Consider the following 26,391-nt stretch of genomic DNA (forward strand, 5'->3'; position numbering starts at 1 on the left):
AAGTTCGACTCCAGGTGTCGTTGAGGAGGGAGGGAGGTCAAAAGCGTCCATCATTGAGGAGTCCTCGGGGGGGATGTTTTCAGAACAGCCTGCTCCTATCAAGGCCATTCGAGGGAGTCAAATCGTAGATTAGGATTTTGTTTTTCCGCGAACAGACATTACAATGGCTTGTCTGTTCTCCTCATATCCAGTTTTTCCCTTTCAACCAGCTTTTCCATGATGTGATCCATCTTGCGATTCAGTTCAGAAATCGCCCCAGACTGTCATCCCACAGCGTCCATCATTGAGGAGTCCTCGGGGGGGATGTTTTCAGAACAGCCTGCTCCTATCAAGGCCATTCGAGGGAGTCAAATCGTAGATTAGGATTTTGTTTTTCCGCGAACGGACATTACAATGGCTTGTCTGTTCTCCTCATATCCAGTTTTTCCCTTTCAACCAGCTTTTCCATGATGTGATCCATCTTGCGATTCTGTTCAGAAATCGCCCCAAACTGTCATCCCACAGCGTCCATCATTGAGGAGTCCTCGGGGGGGATGTTTTCAGAACAGCCTGCTCCTATCAAGGCCATTCGAGGGAGTCAAATCGTAGATTAGGATTTTGTTTTTCCGCGAACGGACATTACAATGGCTTGTCTGTTCTCCTCATATCCAGTTTTTCCCTTTCAACCAGCTTTTCCATGATGTGATCCATCTTGCGATTCAGTTCAGAAATCGCCCCAGACTGTCATCCCACAGCCCGGCCCAATCCTTCCATTGCGACGAACAGCCTTTGGGCTCCTTGAGTGGCTGCCATGGTCTTCCGAATTTGACGATACACCAGAGCAATGCCCAGCCCAATCAGCAGGTGTCCCGCGATCGCGGTTCCAAATAGGTAGATGTCTTCCACGTCCTCGATGGAAAGGACTGAGAGGCACATGATTCTCCATTTATCCCAGGAATCTCTCACGTACCCCGCAGCAATGGTTCCATCAGGGCAGCCAGGCCTCTTTTCCTCGTCGAAAAAGATTTTGTCAATTGAGTCGAGAGTCCAGCTGATCATTTCCATGTCCGATGTTTAGATTTGGAGGACAGCACAAAGAAAGAGGCTTCAAAAAAGTGTAGACAGGAGAAAACAAGCATGGATATTTATACTGTTTGTAAGATTTGTTTTAAAAATGGTCTGCAAACTTGTATTATTGTTCAAATGTTGAAGACCCCAGACTTAAAGTGATCTCCTTCAACCTCAACAGGAAAAATTTGTGGGGATCGTATCCCACTACTTCAAACCTGTGCCTTCCAATCCACATTACTTCTTCTACTGCCCGCCGTCTTCCAAGAGAGAGGTGAGTCCACAAAGGCTATGTTCACTTACCAATGTCTGAACAGTACAGTTCATAAAACAAAACATACAATATAGTGTGAGAGTCCAGTCCATAGTGGATCTAACATAATAGTGTGAGAGTCCAGTCCATAGTGGATCTAACATAATAGTGTGAGAGTCCAGTCCATAGTGGATCTAACATAATAGTGTGAGAGTCCAGTTCATAGTGGATCTAACATAATAGTGTGAGAGTCCAGTCCATAGTGGATCTAACATAATAGTGTGAGAGTCCAGTCCGTAGTGGATCAAACATAATAGTGAGAGTCCAGTCCATAGTGGATCTAACATAATAGTGTGAGAGTCCAGTCCATAGTGGATCTAACATAATAGTGTGAGAGTTCAGTCCATAGTGGATCTAACATAATAGTGTGAAAGTCCAGTCCATAGTGGATCTAACATAATAGTGTGGGAGTCCAGTCCATAGTGGATCTAACATAATAGTGTGAGAGTCCAGTCCATAGTGGATCTAACATAATAGTGTGAGAGTCCAGTCCATAGTGGATCTAACATAATAGTGTGGGAGTCCAGTCCATAGTGGATCTAACATAATAGTGAGAGAGTCCAGTCCATAGTGGATCTAACATAATAGTGTGAGAGTCCAGTCCATAGTGGATCTAACATAATAGTGTGGGAGTCCAGTCCATAGTGGATCTAACATAATAGTGTGAGAGTCCAGTCCATAGTGGATCTAACATAATAGTGAGAGTCCAGTCCATAGTGGATCTAACATAATAGTGTGGGAGTCCAGTCCATAGTGGATCTAACATAATAGTGTGAGAGTCCAGTCCATAGTGGATCTAACATAATAGTGTGAGAGTCCAGTCCATAGTGGATCTAACATAATAGTGTGAGAGTCCAGTCCATAGTGGATCTAACATAATAGTGTGAGAGTCCAGTCCATAGTGGATCTAACATAATAGTGTGGGAGTCCAGTCCATAGTGGATCTAACATACCGGTAATAGTGAGAGTCCAGTCCATAGTGGATCTAACATAATAGTGTGAGAGTCCAGTCCATAGTGGATCTAACATAATAGTGTGAGAGTCCAGTCCATAGTGGATCTAACCTAATAGTGTGAGAGTCCAGTCCATAGTGGATCTAACATACAGGTAAAAGCCAGTAAATTAAAATATTTTGAAAAACTTGATTTATTTCAGTAATTGCATTCAAAAGGTGTAACTTGTACATTATATTTATTCATTGCACACAGACTGATGCATTCAAATGTTTATTTCATTTAATTTTGATGATTTGAAGTGGCAACAAATGAAAATCCAAAATTCCGTGGGTCACAAAATTAGAATATTACTTAAGGCTAATACAAAAAAGGGATTTTTAGAAATGTTGGCCAACTGAAAAGTATGAAAATGAAAAATATGAGCATGTACAATACGCAATACTTGGTTGGAGCATCTTTTGCCTCAATTACTGCGTTAATGCGGCGTGGCATGGAGTCGATGAGTTTCTGGCACTGCTCAGGTGTTATGAGAGCCCAGGTTGCTCTGATAGTGGCCTTCAACTCTTCTGCGTTTTTGGGTCTGGCATTCTGCATCTTCCTTTTCACAATACCCCACAGATTTTCTATGGGGCTAAGGTCAGGGGAGTTGGCGGGCCAATTTAGAACAGAAATACCATGGTCCGTAAACCAGGCACGGGTAGATTTTGCGCTGTGTGCAGGCGCCAAGTCCTGTTGGAACTTGAAATCTCCATCTCCATAGAGCAGGTCAGCAGCAGGAAGCATGAAGTGCTCTAAAACTTGCTGGTAGACGGCTGCGTTGACCCTGGATCTCAGGAAACAGAGTGGACCGACACCAGCAGATGACATGGCACCCCAAACCATCACTGATGGTGGAAACTTTACACCAGACTTCAGGCAACGTGGATCCTGTGCCTCTCCTGTCTTCCTCCAGACTCTGGGACCTCGATTTCCAAAGGAAATGCAAAATTTGCATGGTTGGGTGATGGTTTGGGGTGCCATGTCATCTGCTGGTGTCGGTCCACTCTGTTTCCTGAGATCCAGGGTCAACGCAGCCGTCTACCAGCAAGTTTTAGAGCACTTCATGCTTCCTGCTGCTGACCTGCTCTATGGAGATGGAGATTTCAAGTTCCAACAGGACTTGGCGCCTGCACACAGCGCAAAATCTACCCGTGCCTGGTTTACGGACCATGGTATTTCTGTTCTAAATTGGCCCGCCAACTCCCCTGACCTTAGCCCCATAGAAAATCTGTGGGGTATTGTGAAAAGGAAGATGCAGAATGCCAGACCCAAAAACGCAGAAGAGTTGAAGGCCACTATCAGAGCAACCTGGGCTCTCATAACACCTGAGCAGTGCCAGAAACTCATGGACTCCATGCCACGCCGCATTAACGCAGTAATTGAGGCAAAAGGAGCTCCAACCAAGTATTGAGTATTGTACATGCTCATATTTTTCATTTTCATACTTTTCAGTTGGCCAACATTTCTAAAAATCCCTTTTTTGTATTAGCCTTAAGTAATATTCTAATTTTGTGACACACGGAATTTTGGATTTTCATTTGTTGCCACTTCAAATCATCAAAATTAAATGAAATAAACATTTGAATGCATCAGTCTGTGTGCAATGAATAAATATAATGTACAAGTTACACCTTTTGAATGCAATTACTGAAATAAATCAAGTTTTTCAAAATATTCTAATTTACTGGCTTTTACCTGTAATAGTGTGAGACTTCAGTCCATAGTGGATCTAACATAATATAATAAAAGAGCGCGAAAAAGGATTTAACATTCAGTGTCGATTCCTGTTAAGGCGAGCAATCGAGGTGGACAAAAAGCATGAGAGAAGGGCAACAATTTTAGAGACTCTGTTCACTTTCTCTCAGCGCTGGTGTTTCTATTGTTTGTACTTTGGGGTCAAGCTGTGCTTTGCTTCTCCAGGAAGACTCTGAGGACGGTGAAATGGAGGCGAGGCCCAGCGAGGAGCTGCTGTCAGAGGCGGAGCCAGCTACAGAGGACGGTGAGGAACGCTTCTACTTCCTCCCTGCATCTCTCCCAGTCCTCTGAAGTTGCTAGTCCGCTATTGCCCGCTTGTAGAAATGACATCCGGGGGCGGCGTCACGACCGAGAGCGACAACGACCTGGTGGTGGAGTACGAGTACCACCGTGGCACCAGGACCCACACGGGCTCCGAGGGCCGGTCCCGCTCTGACTCCAACACCGTCAACCAGGACCAGGACTCCTTCAGCATCCTGGACGGAGACTCCCTGCTGGAGGCGGAGGGGCCGATGTTTGACCTGCCGCCGCTCTTCCTGCACATCACCTGCTCTGTCAACGCCAAGAGCTGCCATGGCTCCACCCCCATTTGCACACTGCCCACCTGCCTTGGTAAGCCATGATTGATTTATGGTTGTACGGTATACCGGTACTAGTATAGTATTGCTGTGCTAATGAATCAAAAACGGTACTATACTCTGTTTGAAAAGTACCGGTTCCCAACAGGCATGATGTCACGTCGTGACATTGCAGGTTTTACCAGCAGAGGAGCATGTTCGGCAGTGCGCGCACACAGAGTACTTACAAGCAGACACAGTGTGTAGACAGAAAAGGGAGAATGGACGCATTTTGGTGTAAAAACTGCAGTCAGCAGTGTTTTAGCTACTTCTAAATCACTAATCCTTGTCTCCACGGCGACAAAAAAAGTAAGTTTCTTACAAGTACCATTATCACTGAAGGACAAGGAATAGCTAAACATGCTTCACTACACAGCGTAGGAGGATACAATAGCTCACCGGCGTCACAATGTAAACAAATGCCATGGGTGGATCTACACCTGACATCCACTGTAATGATACCAAGTACAAGAGCGTATCTAGTTTTCAGGGTAAAAAATGATTTTCAAGGTAAAACATTTTTTTCAATGTAAATAATGATTTTCAAAGTAAAAAATGATTTTCAAGGTAAAAAATGATTTTGAAGGTAAAAAATGATTTTCAAGGTAACTTTTTTTTTTTTCAAGGTTAAAATGATTTTCAAGGTAAAAAATGATTTTCAAGGTAAAAAATGATTTTCAAGGTAAAAAATGATTTTCAAGGTAAAAAAAATTTTCAAGGTAAAAATTTTTTTTCAAAGTAAAAAATGATTTTCAAGGTAAAAAAAATTTTCAAGGTAAAATTTTTTTTTCAAAGTAAAAAATGATTTTCAAGGTAAAAAATGATTTTCAAGGTAAATTTTTTTTAAGGTTAAAAATGATTTTTAAGGTAAAAATGATTTTCAAGGTAAAAAATGATTTTCAAGGTAAAAAATGATTTTCAAGGTAAAAAATGATTTTCAAGGTAAAAAATGATTTTCAAGGTAAAAAATTATTTTCAAGGTAAAAAAAAATGTTCAAGGTAAAAAAAAAATTTCAAGGTTAAAAATGATTTTCAAGGTAAAAAAAAATGTTCAAGGTAAAAAAAATGTTTCAAGGTAAAAAAAAATGTTCAAGGGAAAAAAAATGTTTCAAGGTAAAAAAAAATTTTCAATGTAGAAAATGATTTTCAAGGTAAAAAATTATTTTCAAGGTAAAAAATTATTTTCAAGGTAAAAAAATTTTTTCAATGTAAATTTTTTTTTCAAGGTTAAAAATGATTTTCAAGGTAAAAAATGATTTTCAAGGTAACATTTTTTTTTCAAGGTTAAAAATGATTTTCAAGGTAAAAAAATGTTTTCAAGGTAAAAACAAATTTTTAATTTACTTTTTTTTTTTCAATGTAAAAAATGATTTTCAAGGTTAAAAATGATTTTCAAGGTAAAAAATGATTTTCAAGGTAACATTTTTTTTCAAGGTAAAAAATGATTTTCAATGTAAAAAATGATTTTCAAGGTAAAAAATTATTTTCTAGGTAAAAACAATTTTTAAGGTAAAAAAAAATTTTCAAGGTAAAAAAAAAATTTTAAATTTTTTTTTTCAATGTAAAAAATGATTTTCAAGGTTAAAAATGATTTTCAAGGTAACGTTTTTTTTTCAAGGTAAAAAAAAATTTTCAAGGTAAATTTTTTTTTTCAAGGTTAAAAATGATTTTCAAGGTAAAAAAAGATTTTCAAGGTAAAAAAAAGATTTTCAAGGTAAAAAAAATGTTAAAAGGTAAAAAAAAAATAAAAAAAATTTCAAGGTAAATTTTTTTTTTCTATGTAAAAAATGATTTTCAAAGTTAAAAATGATTTTTAAGGTAAAAAATGATTTTCAAAGTTAAAAATGATTTTTAAGGTAAAAAATGATTTTCAAGGTAAAAAATGATTTTCAAGGTAAAAAAAAATTTTCAAGGTAAATTTTTTTTTTCAAGGTTAAAAATGATTTTCAAGGTTAAAAATGATTTTCAAGGTAAAAAATGATTTTCAAGGTAAAAAAAAATTTTCAAGGTAAAATTATTTTTTCAAGGTTAAAAATGATTTTCAAGGTAAAAAAAATTTTTCAAGGTAAAATTTTTTTTCAAGGTTAAAAATGATTTTCAAGGTAAAAAATGATTTCTAGGTAAAAAAAATTTTCAAGGTAAAAAATGATTTCTAGGTAAAAAAAATGTTTAAGGTAAAAAAACATTTTCAAGGTAAAAAATTTTTTTCAATGTAAAAAATGATTTTCAAGGTTAAAAATGATTTTCAAGGTAAAATTTTTTTTTCAAGGTAAAAAATGATTTTCAATTTAAAAAATGATTTTCAAGTTAAAAAATGATTTTCAAGGAAAAAAAGATTTTCAAGGTAAAAAAATTTTTTCAAGGTTAAAAATGATTTTCAAGGTAAAAAATGATTTTCAAGGTAAATAATGATTTTCAAGGTAAAAAAAAATTTTCAAGGTAAAAAATGATTTTCAAGGTAAAAAAATTATTTTCAAGGTAAAAAATTTTTTTCAAGGTAAAAAATGATTTTCAAGGTAAAAAATGATTTTCAAGGAAAAAAATGATTTTCAAGGTAAAAATTTTTTTTCAAGGTTAAAAATGATTTTCAAGGTAAAAAATTATTTTCAAGGTAAATAATGATTTTCAAGGTAAAAAAAAATTTCAAGGTAAAAAAAAATTTTCAAGGTAAAAAATGATTTTCAAGGTAAAAAATGATTTTCAAGGTAAAAAAATGATTTTCAAGGTAAATTTTTTTTTCAAGGTTAAAAATGATTTTCAAGGTAAACATTTTTTTTCAAGGTAAAAAAAAATTCTATGAATACATCCATATTTTTATCGTCACAAAATCTTTTTTCCTTTTTAAAAAATCCATATTATGTTTATAAAGTCAGTAAATACGTCCCTGGACACATGAGGACTTTGAATATGACCAATGTATGATCCTGTAACTACTTGGTATCGGATCCATACCTAAATGTGTGGTATCATCCAAAACTAATGTCACGTATCAAAGAAGAGAAGAATAAGTGATTATTACATTTTAACAGAAGTGTAGATAGAACATGTTAAAACAGAAAATAAGCAGATATTAACAGTAAATGAACAAGTAATCAATTTTTACAGTTTGTCCCTCATAATGTGTACAAAATAATAGGTGTATAATTGACACAATATGTTACTGCATATGACTAATTAGGAGTCTTTGTTTGTTTACTTACTACTAAAATAAAAGTTCACTATTTTATTTAAGGACTAAATGACAATAATAAACATATGTTTCATGTACACTAAGGTTTTTTGTTAAAGTAAAGCCAATAATGACCTTTTTTGTGGTCCCGTTTATTTGGAAAAGTATCGAATATTCTGTCTCGATACCAAAATATTGGTATTATATTTGCTTGTCTCAGCATCATGACACATCATCTGTATGTAATATTGGCTGCATTTTTTTCAAGGTTAAAAATGATTTTCAAGGTAAAAAATGATTTTCAAGGTAACATTTTTTTTTTCAAGGTTAAAAATGATTTTCAAGGTAAAAAATGATTTTCAAGGTAAAAAAAATTTTTCAAGGTAAATTTTTTTTTCAAGGTTAAAAATGATTTTCAAGGTAAAAAAAATTTTTCAAGGTAAAAAAAATTTTTCAAGGTAAATTTTTTTTTTCTATGTAAAAAATGATTTTCAAGGTAAAACATGATTTTCAAGGTAAAAAATTATTTTCAAGGTAAAAAAAATTTTTCAAGGTAAAATTTTTTTTTCAAGGTAAAAAATGATTTCAAGGTAAAAAATGATTTCTCGGTAAAAAAATTTTTTAAGGTAAAAAAAAATTTTCAAGGTAAAATTTTTTTTTTCAAGGTTAAAAATTATTTTCAAGGTAAAAAATGATTTTCAAGGTAACATTTTTTTTTCAAGGTTAAAAATGATTTTCAAGGTAAAAAAAATTTTTCAAGGTAAAAATTTTTTTTCAAGGTAAAAACAATTTTTCAAGGTAAAAAAATTTTTTCAAGGTAAATTTTTTTTTTCTATGTAAAAAATGATTTTCAAGGTAAAACATGATTTTCAAGGTAAAAAATGATTTTCAAGGTAAAAAAAAATTGGTATTATATTTGCATGTCTCAGCATCATGACACATTATCTGTATGTAATATTGGCTGCATTTCTGATAGTTGTTTGTGTTCCATATTGTTCCAGACCACAGCAAACATTACCCAGTTTACAAAGATTGCATTTCCTTTAATTTGGACACACACTTTTATACCTTTGGCCATTCTAAGGCAGTAATTCCCAGGAGTTATCTCACCCTTCTGAGAAGTTTTACTAACGTTTTCCAACGTTGTAAAAATGAGTAGAATAAATATTACATTTCAACATTTCTGTCAACGAGGATTTACGTCTGCCTACGACACATGATCATTTGGATCAGGACTGAAAAACCACGGTGTACATAATTGTGTCATTTTTAGTCACAATTAATGATAAAACCGGTTAATCCCTAAGTGTAAGTATGGAAGTGTGCAAATTAAGACACAGCCTTGATATTGTGTCACCAGGCGAGATCATTTCCTGCCTGGACGACGTCGAGGCCTTAGAGTCCGTGGACCTGAACGAGCTGTCGGTCACCTTGGACATCTTCGTCCTGACCCTTCCCCTGGAGATCGAAGTGATGTCCGACTTCCACCACAACAGGTGAGGCGAGGCGAGGTTGAATTGAAGTTGCCGTGACCGCCATGTGCCCGTGGGCAGGTACACCTCGGAGAGCAGCGTGTCGCTGAACCGCTCGCCGGGACAGCCGTCGTCTTATCGGTCCGACGAGGAGCTGACTGCCGTGATGGACGGCCTGAGGGGGGCTGACATGGACCTGTGAGTTTCACCGTCTTGTAGTGAATTTGTCACGTTGTGTAAATGGTAAATAAAAAGAGAATACAACAAATCCTTTTCAACTTACATTCAATTGAATCATACTTGCCAACCCTCCCGAATTTTCCGGGAGACTCCCGAAATTCAGCGCCTCTCCCGAAAACCTCCCGGGACCAATTTTCTCCCGAAAAACTCCCGAAATTCAGGCGGACCTGAGTGACGTGTTGACAACACACAACAACAGTGTCTACCGTAAACAGCAATGTTGTGACACTTTTAAACAGGACAATACTGCCATCTACTGTACATGCATATGTGACCCACCCGTAATGTGTCACATTTTTGTGTTGATTTATTTATTTTATTTTGTGGTTTGAATTCGTTTTTTTGGAGCTGTCATTACACATTTATCAGTATTCACATTGGTCAGTAGGGGGCGGTAGGGCGTTTCTTCCCAATTGATTGCTATCGCCTGCAGACCGGAAGTGTCTTGTCATTCTGATGAGCGCGACCAGTCTGTGAACAATTGAAACGTCCTGTGTGCTTTTTTCCTCCTGTATAACAGGTTAGTTTTGGTGAATCAACTCACTGAATAATATCCATGTGATCTTTATAAGTTTAAGTACACATTCTGATGGTGGAGCCTAACTCTAAAGTGTTTGTGAGTTGTAGTTTGTAAATGAACACTGAAATTCAAGTATTTATTTTATTTATATATATATATATATATATATATGTCTTAATAAGGTTATCCAAAAAATAGTGCTCGATACCGTACTAGAGCGCAATATATGTATGTGTGGGAAAAAAATCACAAGACTATTTCATCTCTACAGGCCTGTTTCATGAGGGGGGTTCCCTCAATCATCAGGAGATTTTAATGGGAGCATTCACATACCATGGTTTATATAGGGCACAGAGTGGGTGGGTACAGGCTGGTGTAGGGGCGTGGTGATTGGCTCATGTGTTACCTAGGAGGTGTTTCCGTCTGAGCTGAATTTGACCAAGCAACCCCCCCGTACCAAAAAGCCCTTGATGAAAGCGGATACAATTTCACCCTCACCTATGAACCCACGCCAGGAAACCAACCAAAAAAGAACAGAAAACGAAACGACATCATCTGGTACAACCCCCCATACAGCAAAAACGTCTCAACTAACATTGGACACAAATTCCTCAATCTGATTGACAAACACTTTCCCAAAGACAACACCCTAAGAAAAGTATTCAACAAGAACAACATTAAATTGAGCTACAGCTGCATGAACAATATACGACAAATTATCTCAAGCCACAACAAAACAATTGCAAATGAGCCGTCGGCCCCCGGACAGAGCGACTCCAAAACCAACAAAGGCTGCAACTGTCGAAAGAAACCTGATTGCCCTCTCAACGGGGGGTGCTTACAAACATCAGTTGTCTACCAATCTAAGGTAACACGCAAGGACATTAACACATCCGACACATATGTAGGATTAACCGAGGGAGAGTTCAAAACCAGATGGAACAATCACAAGGCTTCTTTCAGGAACCAAAACCTGCGGAATACCACAGAACTCAGCAAACACATTTGGGACCTCAAAGACAATAATGTTGAATATTCAATAACATGGCAAATTCTTGCATCCAGCACACCTTACAATAGTGGTAATAAAAGATGCAACCTATGCTTGAAAGAGAAACTGTTTATTATTTACCGTCCAGACCTGTCATCCCTCAACAAGCGCAGCGAAATTGTAACAGCATGTCGCCGCAGACGGAAACACCTCCTAGGTAACACATGAGCCAATCACCACGCCCCTACGCCAGCCTGCACCCACCCACTCTGTGCCCTATATAAACCATGGTATGTGAATGCTCCCATTAAAATCTCCTGATGATTGAGGGAACCCCCCTCATGAAACAGGCCTGTAGAGATGAAATAGTCTTGTGATTTTTTTCCCACACATACATATATATATATATATATATATATATATATATATATATATATAGCTAGAATTCACTGAAAGTCAAGTATTTCTTTTATATATATATATATCTTAACCACGCCCCCAACCACGCCCCCCGCCCCACCCCCGACCACGCCCCCACCTCCCGAAATCGGAGGTCTCAAGGTTGGCAAGTATGATTGAATAGACTGCAAAGACAAGATACTTAAAGGGGAACATTATCACCAGACCTATGTAAGCGTCAATATATGCCTTGATGTTGCAGAAAAAAGACCATATATTTTTTTTAACCGATTTCCGAACTCTAAATGGGTGAATTTTGGCGAATTAAACGCCTTTCTAATATTCGCTCTCGGAGCGATGACGTCACAACTGGAAGCAATCCGCCATTTTCTCAAACACCGAGTCAAATCAGCTCTGTTGTTTTCCCTTTTTTCGACTGTTTTCGTTACCTTGGAGACATCATGCCTCGTCGGTGTGTTGTCGGAGGGTGTAACAACACCAACAGGGACGGATTCAAGTTGCACCAGTGGCCCAAAGATGCCAAAGTGGCAAGAAATTGGACGTTTGTTCCGCACACTTTACCGACGAAAGCTATGCTACGACAGAGATGGCAAGAATGTGTGGATATCCTGCGACACTCAAAGCAGATGCATTTCCAACCATAAAGTCAAAGAAATCTGCCGCCAGACCCCCATTGAATCTGCCGGAGTGTGTGAGCAATTCAGGGACAAAGGACCTCGGTAGCACGGCAAGCAATGGCGGCAGTTTGTTCCCGCAGATGAGCGAGCTAAACCCCCTATCGACCCTAGCTTCCCTGGCCTGCTGACATCAACTCCAAAACTGGACAGATCAGCTTTCAGGAAAAGAGCGCGGATGAGGGTATGTCTACAGAATATATTAATTGATGAAAATTGGGCTGTCTGCACTCTCAAAGTGCATGTTGTTGCCAAATGTATTTCATATGCTGTAAACCTAGTTCATAGTTGTTAGTTTCCTTTAATGCCAAACAAACACATACCAATCGTTGGTTAGAAGGCGATCGCCGAATTCGTCCTCGCTTTCTCCCGTGTCGTTTTCGTCGGTTTCGCTTGCATACGGTTCAAACCGATATGGCTCAATAGCTTCAGTTTCTTCTTCAATTTGGTTTTCGCTACCTGCCTCCACACTACAACCATCCGTTTCAATACATGCGTAATCTGTTGAATCGCTTAAGCCGCTGAAATCCGAGTCTGAATCCGAGCTAATGTCGCTATAGCTTGTAGTGTGGAGGCAGGTAGCTCCGAGAGCGAATATTACAAAGGCGTTTAATTCGCCAAAATTCACCCATTTATAGTTCGGAAATCGGTTAAAAAAATATATGGTCTTTTTTCTGCAACATCAAGGTATATATTGACGCTTACATAGGTCTCGTGATAATGTTCAGTAGATAGGATCTTTGATCCAAGACACAACTTACGTTTAACTAAAATGTTATTTTCTTTGTGCTCGACAAAAGAAAAGTATTGAGAATGTCTCCATGTTAAGAAACTCGACTTCTGGCTTCGCCATGATGTCTTATTAGTTGTTATGAGAGTAGCGTATGTGTGTGTGTGTGGCCCTTTAAGATATGACAGCATGTGAGGTGAGTGATGTCAGTGAGTGAGTGGGACGGCGACAGTGAGTGCGTGCAGGTGCTCTAGCTTGGTGGATGGCTGAGTCCAATAAAGTCACACGCCATGCCGCCCCGGCATGGCGTAGTGGGTAGAGCAACCGTGCCAGAAACCTGAGGGTTGCAGGTTCGCTCCCCGCCTCTTACCATCCAAAAAAATATCGCTGCCGTTGTGTCCTTGGGCGGGACACTTCACCCTTTGCCCCCGGTGCCACTCACACCGGTGAATTGAATGATGAATGATAGGTGGTGGTCGGAGGGGCCGTTGGCGCAAATTGCAGCCACGCTTCCGTCAGTCTACCCCAAGGAAGCTGTGGCTATGAAAGTAGCTTACCACCACCAGGTGTGAATGAATGATGGGTTCTACATGTAAAGCGACTTTGGGTACTTAGAAAAGCGCTATATAAATCCCAGGTATTATTATTATTATTAAAGTTGCAACAAACCGCCGGCCTCGTCATTCACCCTCAGCTGTAAAGACCCACTTCCGGGTAAAGTGAAGGTTGTTAGCCCCGAAGACGTACATAGGCCCTGGAGGAACGTCTCCCCTGCGCCCCTCAACTACGGTCCCCCACACACACACACACACACAAAGCACGCCTTTTCTTTTCCTTGTGACACAGAAGGACGACACCGCAGCGCTGCAATAAAACACACTCAGATCTTCTGTTTCTAGCCGATACTACATAAAAAATAACGTAAAATAACGCAGTAACGCATCATGTAGTAACGGTAACTGAGTTACTGAATATAAAAAATATAGCGTTAGATTACTAGTTACCGCCGAAACTAACGGCGTTTCTTTGTAACATTTTTGAAGTGGAATTCTTTCCCATTCTTGCTTGATGTACAGCTTTAGTTGTTCAACAGTCTCCCTTTTCATATTTTATTACATTTTAAGTGACATTTTCTGCACTTCTGTTCAGGTATATTTTACTATTTTGTTTTATTCATCCTTCTGTGTTACAATGTAAATGTGCCCCTTTTCTTTATGTCTATACAGCACTGTGCTATATCAATAAATAAACCTAACTATAGTCCTACAACCTATAGTGAGGCATGCATTTTGAGCCTGAGTAACCAGTTCAATAGCATTAAAATGTGAATGACCTACATTTTTGGTTTTTAGTCGATTTGACGAACACAATGTTGCTTGTCGTTGTCTGTCAGGGTCTGTGGTGAACCTTTAGCCAAGCTGCCGCTTCCCCACAAGCACGCAATCGAGGCCACAATGGACGAGGTGAGTGTCCTCGCATGCAATACCGCACCTCCGCCTGCAGAGGCCGCCAGAGGCCCACGATAATGCAGCCAATTGACCAAGTGGAAGGGATCTACCTCATTCATATACATCATTTATATTGATTTATTTATAAAAGAGACGTTAACTTGCTAGATTATGTGCGGTAGCTTTCCGAGACTCTTATTTTGTTGGCGCAGGCAGGATGAAGCAGCGCTTTTATTGTGAATACAGCAACTTTAGGCTTTTGACGGCAGGTACGGTCGAAATAAGTGTTTCCGGCCTTCCTGTCGGTCGTTTTTTCTTAATAACGATCTGGCAGCAGCCAGCGTCATCTCATAAGACCCTCGGGTGCCCTGAATGTCAATCAAGTGACCAAAGTCACGTCGTAGTGAAGATGAATTGGCTGCATTTCTGATAGTTGTTTGTGTTCCATATTGTTCCAGACCACAGCAAACATTACCCAGTTTACAAAGATTGTAGTAAAATCATTAGAAGAAAACACCCTTTAACTTGGACACTTTTTCTGCAGGCGAGCTACTTTTCAATTGATCAAGTCGTGGGGATCTACCTCATTCATATATATCATTTATATTTACTTATTTATGAAATATATGTTTTTGTTAACAAGTTAAAGGTGTTTAATGATAATACAAGCATGTTTAACACATATAGCTAATATTGTTAATAAGTTAAAGGTGTTTAAAGATAATGCAAGCATGTTTAACACACATAGTTAATATTGTTAATAAATTAAAGGTGTTTAATGAAAATACAAGTATGTTTAATACATATACCGGTAGTTAATATTGTTAACAAGTTAAAGGTGTTTAAAGATAATACAAGCATGTTTAACACATATAGTTAATATTGTTAATAAGTTAAAGGTGTTTAAAGATAATGCAAGCATGTTTAACACACATAGTTAATATTGTTAATAAATTAAAGGTGTTTAATGAAAATACAAGTATGTTTAATACATATACCGGTAGTTAATATTGTTAACAAGTTAAAGGTGTTTAAAGATAATAAAAGCATGTTTAACACATATAGTTAATATTGTTAATAAGTTAAAGGTGTTTAAAGATAATACAAGCATGTTTAACACATATAATTAATATTGTTAACAAGTTAAAGGTGTTTAATGATAATACAAGCATGTTTAACACATAGTTAATATTATTAAAAAATTAAAGGTGTTTAAAGATAATGCAAGCATGTTTAACACATATAGTTAATATTGTTAACAAGTTAAAGGTGTTTAAAGATAATACAAGCATGTTCAACACATATAATTAATATTGTTAACAAGTTAAAGGTGTTTAATGATAATACAAGCATGTTTAACACATAGTTAATATTATTAAAAAAATTAAAGGTGTTTAATGATAATACAAGAATGTTTAACACATAGTTAATATTGTTAACAAGTTAAAGGTGTTTAAAGATAATACAAGCATGTTTAACACTTATAGTTAATATTGGTAATAAGTTAAAGGTGTTTAAAGATAATAAAAGCATGTTTAACACATATAATTAATATTGTTAACAAGTTAAAGGTGTTTAATGATAATACAAGAATGTTTAACACATATAGTTAATATTGTTAACAAGTTAAAGGTGTTTAAAGATAATACAAGCATGTTTAACACATATGGTTAATATTGTTAACAAGTTAAAGGTGTTTAATGATAATACAAGCATGTTTAATACATATAGTTAATATTGTTAACAAGTTAAAGGTGTTTAAAGATAATACAAGCATGTTTAACACATATAGTTAATATTGTTAACAAGTTAAAGATGTTTAATGATAATGCAAGCATGTTTAACACACATAGTTAATATTGTTAATAAATTAAAGGTGTTTAATGATAATACAAGAATGTTTAACACATAGTTAATATTGTTAACAAGTTAAAGGTGTTTAAAGATAATACAAGCATGTTTAACACTTATAGTTAATATTGGTAATAAGTTAAAGGTGTTTAAAGATAATACAAGCATGTTTAACACTTATAGTTAATATTGGTAATAAGTTAAAGGTGTTTAAAGATAATACAAGCATGTTTAACACATATAGTTAATATTGTTAACAAGTTAAAGGTGTTTAATGATAATACAAGCATGTTTAACACACATAGTTAATATTGTTAATAAATTAAAGGTGTTTAAAGATAATGCAAGCATGTTTAACACATACAGTTAATATTGTTAACAAGTTAAAGGTGCTTAATGATAATACAAGCATGTTTAAGACATATAATTAATATTGTTAACAAGTTAAAGGTGTTTAAAGATAATGCAAGCATGTTTAACACATATAGTTAATATTGTTAACAAGTTAAAGGTGTTTAATGATAATACAAGCATGTTTAACACATATAGTTAATATTGTTAACAAGTTAAAGGTGTTTAAAGATAATACAAGCATGTTTAACACATAGTTAATATTGTTAACAAGTTAAAGGTGTTTAAAGATAATGCAAGCATGTTTAACACATATAGTTAATATTGTTAACAAGTTAAATGTGTTTAATGATAATACAAGCATGTTTAACACATATAGTTAATATTGTTAACAAGTTAAAGGTGTTTAAAGATAATACAAGCATGTTTAACACTTATAGTTAATATTGGTAATAAGTTAAAGGTGTTTAAAGATAATACAAGCATGTTTAACACATATAGTTAATATTGTTAACAAGTTAAAGGTGTTTAATGATAATACAAGCATGTTTAACACATATAATTAATATTGTTAACAAGTTAAAGGTGTTTAATGATAATACAAACATGTTTAACACATATAATTAATATTGTTAACAAGTTAAAGGTGTTTAATGATAATACAAGAATGTTTAACACATATAGTTAATATTGTTAACAAGTTAAAGGTGTTTAAAGTTAATGCAAGCATGTTTAACACATATAGTTAATATTGTTAACAAGTTAAATGTGTTTAATGATAATGCAAGCATGTTTAACACACATAGTTAATATTGTTAATAAATTAACGGTGTTTAATGATAATACAAGAATGTTTAACACAGTTAATATTGTTAACAAGTTAAAGGTGTTTAAAGATAATACAAGCATGTTTAACACATATAATTAATATTGTTAACAAGTTAAAGGTGTTTAATGATAATACAAGCATGTTTAACACATAGTTAATATTATTAAAAAATTAAAGGTGTTTAATGATAATACAAGCATGTTTAACACATATAATTAATATTGTTAACAAGTTAAAGGTGTTTAATGATAATACAAGCATGTTTAACACATATAATTAATATTGTTAACAAGTTAAAGGTGTTTAAAGATAATACAAGCATGTTTAACACTTATAGTTAATATTGGTAATAAGTTAAAGGTGTTTAATGATAATACAAGCATGTTTAACACATATAGTTAATATTGTTAACAACTTAAAGGTGTTTAATGATAATACAAGAATGTTTAACACATATAGTTAATATTGTTAACAAGTTAAAGGTGTTTAATGATAATACAAGCATGTTTAACACATATAGTTAATATTGTTAACAAGTTAAAGGTGTTTAAAGATAATACAAGCATGTTTAACACATATAGTTAATATTGTTAACAAGTTAAAGGTGTTTAAAGATAATACAAGCATGTTTAACACATATAGTTAATATTGTTAACAAGTTAAAGGTGTTTAAAGATAATACAAGCATGTTTAACGCATATAGATTCCTTTCTTTCATGAAGACAAGAATATAAGTTGGTGTATTACCTGATTCTGATGACTTGCATTGATAGGAATCAGACAGTGGTGCTGATAACGTCCGCATTTTCGAATGGAGGAGAAAAAAAGTCCTCCTTTCTGTCCAATACCACATGAAAGTGGTTGGTTTTTGGCATCTTATTTATCCAGCTTCCGTACTCCTTTGTATACACTTTACAAGAAATACATTGTTGGCAAACTCCAGTCCGTAGCTTGCTAGCTTGTGCACGCCAGCTTTCTGAGACTCTTATTTTGGTAGCGCAGGCAGGATGAAGCAGAGCTTTTATTGTGCAACTGCGCAGTCGGTCTTTGGAGTTTTGACGACAGGTACGGCGCCAGAGTCTGTTGAAATTTTAATGAGCTGGCAGCAGCCAGCGTCATCTCAGAAGACCCTCGGGTGCCGTGAATGTCAATCAAGTGACGAAAGTGACGTCATAGTGAAGATTTATGATCGCTCATTTTTAGGACTATTTTTTTAATGCCTGGCTGGTGATCGACTGACACACCCTCCGAGATCGACCGGTAGCTCGCGATCGACGTAATGAGCACCCCTGCCTTTGGCCATTCTAAGGCAGTCATTCCCAGGAGTTATCTCCCCTTTACTAGTTTTACTAATGTTTTCCGACGTTGTAAAAATAAGTGGAATAAATATTAAATTTCAACATTTCTGTCAACGAGGATTTGCGTCGGCCTGCGACACATAGTCACTTTGATCAGGACTGAAAAACCACGGTGCACATAGTTGTGCCATTTTTAATCGCGAGAGTCTGTTGAAATAAAAAGTGTTTCCGGCCTTCCTGTCGGTCGTTTTTTCTTAATAATGATGTGGCAGCAGCCAGCGTCATCTCACAAGACCCTCGGGTGCCGTGAATGTCAATCAAGTGACCAAAGTCACGTCTTGGTGAAGATTAATTGGCTGCATTTCTGATAGTTGTTTGTGTTCCATATTGTTCCAGACCACAGCAAACATTACCCAGTTTACAAAGATTGTAGTAAATTCATTAGTAGAAAACAGCCTGTCGTTTCCTTTAACTTGGACACACACATCTATACCTATGGCCATTCTAAGGCAGTCATTCCCAGGAGTTATTTTCAAGGTAAAAATTTTTTTTCTATGTAAAAAATGATTTTCAAGGTTAAAAATGATTTTCAAGGTAAAAAATGATTTTCAAGGTAAAAAAATTTTTTCAAGGTAAATTTTTTTTTTCAATGTAAAAAATGATTTTCAAGGGAAAAAAAATGTTCAAGGTAAAAATTTTTTTTCAAGGTTAAAAATGATTTTCAAGGTAAAAAAAATGTTTCAAGTTAAATAAAAATTTTCAAGGTAAAATTTTTTTTTCAAGGTTAAAAATGATTTTCAAGGTAAAAAATGATTTTCTAGGTAAAAAAAATTTTTAAGGTAAAAAAAAATTTTCAAGGTAAAATTTTTTTTTCAATGTAAAAAATGATTTTCAAGGTTAAAAATGATTTTCAAGGTAACATTTTTTTTTCAAGGTAAAAAATGATTTTCAAGGTAAAAAATGATTTTCAAGGTAAAAAATGATTTTCAAGGTAAAAAAAAATTTTCAAGGCAAATTTTTTTTTTCAAGGTAAAAAATGATTTTCAAGGTAAAAAATGATTTTCTAGGTAAAAAAAATTTTTAAGGTAAAAAAAAATGTTCAAGGTCAAAAAATTTTTTGAAGGTTAAAAATGATTTTCAAGGTAAAAAATGATTTTCAAGGTAAACATTTTTTTTTCAAGGTTAAAAATGATTTTCAAGGTTAAAAATTATTTTCAACGTTAAAAATGATTTTCAAGGTAACATTTTTTTTTCAAGGTAAAAAATGATTTTCAAGGTAAAAAATGATTTTCAAGGAAAAAAATGATTTTCAAGGTAAAAATTTTTTTTCAAGGTAAAAAATGATTTTCAAGGTAAAAAATGATTTTCTAGGTAAAAAAAATTTTTAAGGTAAAAAAAAAATGTTCAAGGTAAAAAAATTTTTTGAAGGTTAAAAATGATTTTCAAGGTAAAAAATGATTTTCAAGGTAAAATTTTTTTTTCAAGGTTAAAAATGATTTTCAAGGTAAAAAATGATTTTCAAGGTAAAAAAATTTTTTCAAGGTAAAATTTTTTTTTCAATGTAAAAAATGATTTTCAAGAAAAAAAAAATTTTCAAGGTAAACATTTTTTTTCAAGGTTAAAAATGATTTTCAAGGTAAAAAAAATGTTTCAAGTTAAATAAAAATTTTCAAGGTAAAATTTTTTTTTCAAGGTTAAAAATGATTTTCAAAGTAAAAAATGATTTTGTAGGTAAAAAAATTTTTTAAGGTAAAAAAAAATTTTCAAGGTAAATTTTTTTTTCCAATGTAAAAAATGATTTTCAAGGTTAAAAATGATTTTCAAGGTAACATTTTTTTTTCAAGGTAAAAAATGATTTTCAAGGTAAAAAATGATTTTCAAGGTAAAAAAAAAATTTCCAGGTAAATTTTTTTTTTCAAGGTAAAAAATGATTTTCAAGGTAAAAAATGATTTTCTAGGTAAAAAAAATTTTTAAGGTAAAAAAAAATGTTCAAGGTAAAAAAAAATTTTGAAGGTTAAAAATGATTTTCAAGGTAAATTTTTTTTTTCAAGGTAAAAAATGATTTTCAAGGTAAAAAATGATTTTCTAGGTAAAAAAATTTTTTAAGGTAAAAAAAATGTTCAAGGTAAAAAAAAATTTTGAAGGTTAAAAATGATTTTCAAGGTAAAAAATGATTTTCAAGGTAAAATTTTTTTTTCAAGGTTAAAAATTATTTTCAAGGTTAAAAATTATTTTCAAGGTTAAAAATTATTTTCAAGGTAACATTTTTTTTTCAAGGTAAAAAATGATTTTCAAGGTAAAAAATGATTTTCAAGGAAAAAAAATGATTTTCAAGGTAAACATTTTTTTTCAAGGTAAAAAATGATTTTCAAGGTAAAAAAAATGATTTTCTAGGTAAAAAAAAATTTTAAGGTAAAAAAAAATGTTCAAGGTAAAAAAAATTTTTGAAGGTTAAAAATGATTTTCAAGGTAAAAAATGATTTTCAAGGTAAAATTTTTTTTTCAAGGTTAAAAATGATTTTCAAGGTAAAAAATGATTTTCAAGGTAAAAAAAATTTTTCAAGGTAAAAATTTTTTTTCAATGTAAAAAATGATTTTCAAGGAAAAAAAAATTTTCAAGGTAAATTTTTTTTTCCAAGGTTAAAAATGATTTTCAAAAATGATTTTCAAGGTAAAAAAAATGTTTCAAGTTAAATAAAAATTTTCAAGGTAAAATTTTTTTTTCAAGGTTAAAAATGATTTTCAAGGTAAAAAATGATTTTCTAGGTAAAAAAATTTTTAAGGTAAAAAAAAATTTTCAAGGTAAAAATTTTTTTTTCAAGGTTAAAAATGATTTTCAAGGTTAAAAATGATTTTCAAGGTAACATTTTTTTTTCAAGGTAAAAAATGATTTTCAAGGTAAAAAATGATTTTCAAGGTAAAAAATGATTTTCAAGGTAAAAAAAAATTTTCAAGGCAAATTTTTTTTTTCAAGGTAAAAAATGATTTTCAAGGTAAAAAATGATTTTCTAGGTAAAAAAAAATTTTAAGGTAAAAAAAAATGTTCAAGGTAAAAAAATTTTTTGAAGGTTAAAAATGATTTTCAAGGTAAAAAATGATTTTCAAGGTAAACATTTTTTTTCAAGGTTAAAAATTATTTTCAAGGTTAAAAATGATTTTCAAGGTAACATTTTTTTTTCAAGGTAAAAAATGATTTTCAAGGTAAAAAATGTTTTTTTAAGGAAAAAAAATGATTTTCAAGGTAAAAAATTTTTTTCAAGGTAAAAAATGATTTTCAAGGTAAAAAAATGATTTTCTAGGTAAAAAAAATTTTTAAGGTAAAAAAAAATGTTCAAGGTAAAAAATTTTTTTGAAGGTTAAAAATGATTTTCAAGGTAAAAAATGATTTTCAAGGTAAAATTTTTTTTTCAAGGTTAAAAATGATTTTCAAGGTAAAAATTCTAAACTGACACACCCTCCACCATCCACTGACACACCCTCCACCATCCACCTATCGGGCACACCTGCACTAAGATGTCTTGTCCTTTGCCGTGAGCCAAAATGTGGCTAACGTTTCCCGTCTGTCAGATCCGTTGGCTGCTGGAGGACGAGATCGTCTCCTCCCTGCGTCGCTCTCGCACCATCGGCCTGGCCACGCTGCACAAAGTGGCGGAGCACGTGGTGCTGTCGGTGGGCCGTCCTCACTGCCACAGCGAAGACGTCCCCCTTCAGTTTGTCTTCCGGCCAGAGCAGTCGCTGGACAAGTTTAAAGAGGCAAGTTCTTCCAAAGACTTTTTCCTTCAAATGCTTTAATGTCCAATAAGACATTAAAGCAGGGGAAAAGCTGGCAGCTTAGTTGCCAGAATTGTTGTGGTAAATTAACATTGTTTTTTACAACATTATATTGTTCATGGAAAAACAGTACAAGTTCTTTTTTTATTCTGGCTACTTAGCTGCCAGTTTTTCTACCGTAAAAACAAATTTACAGTAATACACCGTTAAAAACAACAACCCTAGATTTTACAGTCAAAAACTGGCAGCTCAGTCAACAGAATTTTAATGCAAAAAACAGTAGTAGTTTTTTTTTTTCAATTTACAGTAATATGGTGTAAAGAACAACATACAATTTATTGTTATTTTTATTAATTTGATGGGTAGTTTGGAAAGTATGATAATATACTTTGCCTGGTATTTAAGATGAATATGCCTGCTATTTAAGATGAATTTGCCTGGTATTTAAGAGGAATTTGCCTGCTATTTAAGATGAATTTGCCTGCTATTTAAGATAAATTTGCCTGCTATTTAAGAGGAATTTGCCTGGTATTTAAAGGGAATTTGCCTGGTATTTAAGATGAATTTGCCTGGTATTTAAGATGAATTTGCCTGCTATTTAAGATGAATTTGCCTGCTATTTAGGATGAATTTGCCTGCTATTTAAAATGAATTTGCCTGCTATTTAAGATGAATTTGCCTGGTATTTAAGAGGAATTTGCCTGCTATTTAAGATAAATTTGCCTGCTATTTAAGATGAATTTGCCTGCTATTTAAGATGAATTTGCCTGCTATTTAAGATGAATTTGCCTGTTATTTAGGATGAATTTGCCTGCTATTTAAGATAAATTTGCCTGTTATTTAGGATGAATTTGCCTGGTATTTCAGATGAATTTGCCTGCTATTTAAGATGAATTTGCCTGGTATTTAAGATAAATTTGCCTGCTATTTAAGATGAATTTGCCTGGTATTTAAGATGAATATGCCTGCTATTTAAGATGAATTTGCCTGGTATTTAAGATAAATTTGCCTGGTATTTAAGAGGAATTTGCCTGGTATTTAAGAGGAATTTGCCTGCTATTTAAGATGAATTTGCCTGCTATTTAAGATAAATTTGCCTGCTATTTAAGAGGAATTTGCCTGGTATTTAAAGGGAATTTGCCTGGTATTTAAGATAAATTTGCCTGCTATTTAAGATACATTTGCCTGCTATTTAAGAGGAATTTACCTGCTATTTAAGATGAATTTGCCTGGTATTTAAGAGGAATTTGCCTGGTATTTAAGATAAATTTGCCTGGTATTTAAGAGGAATTTGCCTGGTATTTAAGAGGAATTTGCCTGCTATTTAAGATGAATTTGCCTGGTATTTAAGATAAATTTGCCTGCTATTTAAGATGAATTTGCCTGCTATTTAAGATGAATTTGCCTGCTATTTAGGATGAATTTGCCTGCTATTTAAGATGAATTTGCCTGCTATTTAAGATGAATTTGCCTGCTATTTAAGATGAATTTGCCTGCTATTTAAGATAAATTTGCCTGCTATTTAAGATAAATTTGCCTGCTATTTAGGATGAATTTGCCTGCTATTTAAGATGAATTTGCCTGCTATTTAAGAGGAATTTGCCTGGTATTTAAGAGGAATTTGCCTGGTATTTAAGATAAATTTGCCTGCTATTTAAGATGAATTTGCCTGCTATTTAAGATGAATTTGCCTGCTATTTAAGATGAATTTGCCTGCTATTTAAGGCTGAAACGACGCGTCGACGTAGTCGACGTCATCGGTTACGTAAATACGTCGACGCCGTTTTTGTGCGTCGGCGTGTCGCATATTTACGTCACACTACTGTCATGGCGGAGCGCAAAGCAGACGATGCGAGCGAGGGGAAAAAAGCACGCCAAAAGTCGTCAAAAGTGTCGGAGTATTTCAATAAACGGCCTAATAATGTTGTTGTATGCACACTGTGTCGAGCGGAAATGGCCTATCATAGCAGCACAACGGCTATGAACAAACATTTGAAAAGAAAACCCCCGACAGCGTTCTTGCCATCACCATCAACAAGTCAATCGTCCGCGTGCGTATACGTTGTCATTATTACACAAAAACATGAATGTGTCATTTGTATCTGCGTTGTAAATTCATAAACTAAAGCACCGTTTGCTCTGAGAGGCGCATTTGGCGTGCCTGTTCAGTGTTTACAAAGACGCGCTCCTCTTTAACGCTGTGGAGAGGCGGCGGCGGCGAGTGAGCGGCGAGGCGGGGCGCGCCGGGAGCGACGCCGCAAGAGACAGGGGACGACGAGCGAGCGAGGAAGAGGAGCTGAAAAGCGAGGAAAGAAAGAGAAAAGAGTTGGAAGAGAAAAGACTTTGTGTAAAATTAAAAGATTGTAAACCTGGCAAAGCCGTCTGGCGTTCAGTCTGTCGGTCCTGAAAGAACCCCACGGCACAAGACGTGTCACAAACGCTAACGTTAATTAGTTGTGCAAATACCTTTTACAACATTAACAGTTACATATACTATGTACAAACCAACAATTAACTTTCACTTTAATCATACTATCATTGTTGTGTTATTAAGCAAAATAAGCAATACTTTTACTTTTGTTGAAATGTTTACACTGTACACTTTTTTGTATTGGATGTTTAGCTTTATTTTTGCACATTTTAGCAAATAAGCAATACTTTTACTTTTGTTGAAATGTTTACACTTGTTACAGAATATTTCCGTTTTGCACTTTTTTGTATTGGATGTTTATCTTTATTTTTGCACATTTTAAAGCAAAATAAGCAATACTTTTACTTTTGAAATGCTTATACTATTGCAGAATATTAAGATTTGCACTGCATGTTTACTTTTATATTTGCACATTAAAAAGCAAATAAGCTACTTTTAATTTTGTTAAATGTTAAAAGTTTTAAATGTTTACATTGTTACAGAATATTTTGTCATGTTGTTGTCAATGTTGACCGAGTGGCCATACTTTTTTTTTGGTAAATAAAAGCCATGCCTTTTGAAAAAACTGGCCTACATTTATTTTTTCCTCTTCATTTTAAATAAAAAAAATAATCGGTAAAAGGAAAAATAATCTATAGATTAATCGAAAAAATAATCTATAGATTAACCGATTAATCGAAAAAATAATCTATAGATTAATCGATAGAAAAATAATCGTTAGCTGCAGCCCTACTGCTATTTCAGATGAATTTGCCAGTTATTTCAGATGAATTTGCCTGCTATTTAAGAGGAATTTGCCTGCTATTTAACATAAATTTGTCTGCTATTTCAGATGAATTTGCCTGCTATTTAAGAGGAATTTGCCTGCTATTTAACATAAATTTGTCTGCTATTTCAGATGAATTTGCCTGTAGTTTGTACACCCCCTGCTGTAACCTGTGTAACCTTGCAGGAGTTCCGTCGGATGCCGCTCTCGGGCTACGTGCTCAACAGTGAACAGGACAGCTTCTACTACGTGTCTCTGAGCCGGCTGCACCCTCGGAGGATCCACGCCGACGAGAGGCTGTCCGGGAGCACCGCCGCCCCCCCGCCGAAGCAGGCCGCCTCCAACGGCGTGCCGCCTCAGGAGGAGTCCGCCTTGGCGGCTGAAGGGGAAGACGAGGAGGTCGGGGGACTCTTAATGTGCCACATTACTGGCTGTCGGTTCACTTGTCAAACGGCAAAGAACTGAAAAGGCGAGGCCAACGTGTCGCACCTGCAGGATCCGACTGCGGAGCTTGGCGAGAAGGACGGCCTCTCGAAGGCGGACGCCGACAACGACGGCCCGGCGGCGGACAAATGTCAGACCAACAGCGTCCTGCTCCTGAACGAGCGCTGCCCCGAGGCGACCTCTCCAACCAAGACCCCCTCCAGCGTCAGCCTGGCCGAGTCGGTGCAGTCCGTCTCTCACAGTGAGTGAGCCCACAGC

General features: G+C 34.8%; 1 protein-coding gene across 2 annotated transcripts in view; it reads left to right on the forward strand.

Annotated features, from left to right (window-relative positions):
• szt2 (SZT2 subunit of KICSTOR complex) overlaps positions 1-26,391 on the forward strand; it is a 332,720-nt gene that overhangs the window by 146,960 nt on the left and 159,369 nt on the right. For both annotated transcript variants that reach the window (XM_061978415.1, XM_061978416.1), the window contains 9 exons: positions 1,229-1,321; positions 4,276-4,354; positions 4,432-4,722; positions 9,257-9,392; positions 9,450-9,566; positions 14,337-14,406; positions 22,289-22,474; positions 25,876-26,088; positions 26,185-26,374. In XM_061978415.1, the coding sequence (XP_061834399.1) occupies positions 1,229-1,321; positions 4,276-4,354; positions 4,432-4,722; positions 9,257-9,392; positions 9,450-9,566; positions 14,337-14,406; positions 22,289-22,474; positions 25,876-26,088; positions 26,185-26,374 (1,375 nt within the window). The remainder of the gene's footprint in view (positions 1-1,228; positions 1,322-4,275; positions 4,355-4,431; positions 4,723-9,256; positions 9,393-9,449; positions 9,567-14,336; positions 14,407-22,288; positions 22,475-25,875; positions 26,089-26,184; positions 26,375-26,391) is intronic.

The sequence above is a fragment of the Nerophis lumbriciformis genome, linkage group LG18 (genome assembly GCF_033978685.3).
Source record: "Nerophis lumbriciformis linkage group LG18, RoL_Nlum_v2.1, whole genome shotgun sequence".
NCBI classification, from domain to species: domain Eukaryota; kingdom Metazoa; phylum Chordata; class Actinopteri; order Syngnathiformes; family Syngnathidae; genus Nerophis; species Nerophis lumbriciformis.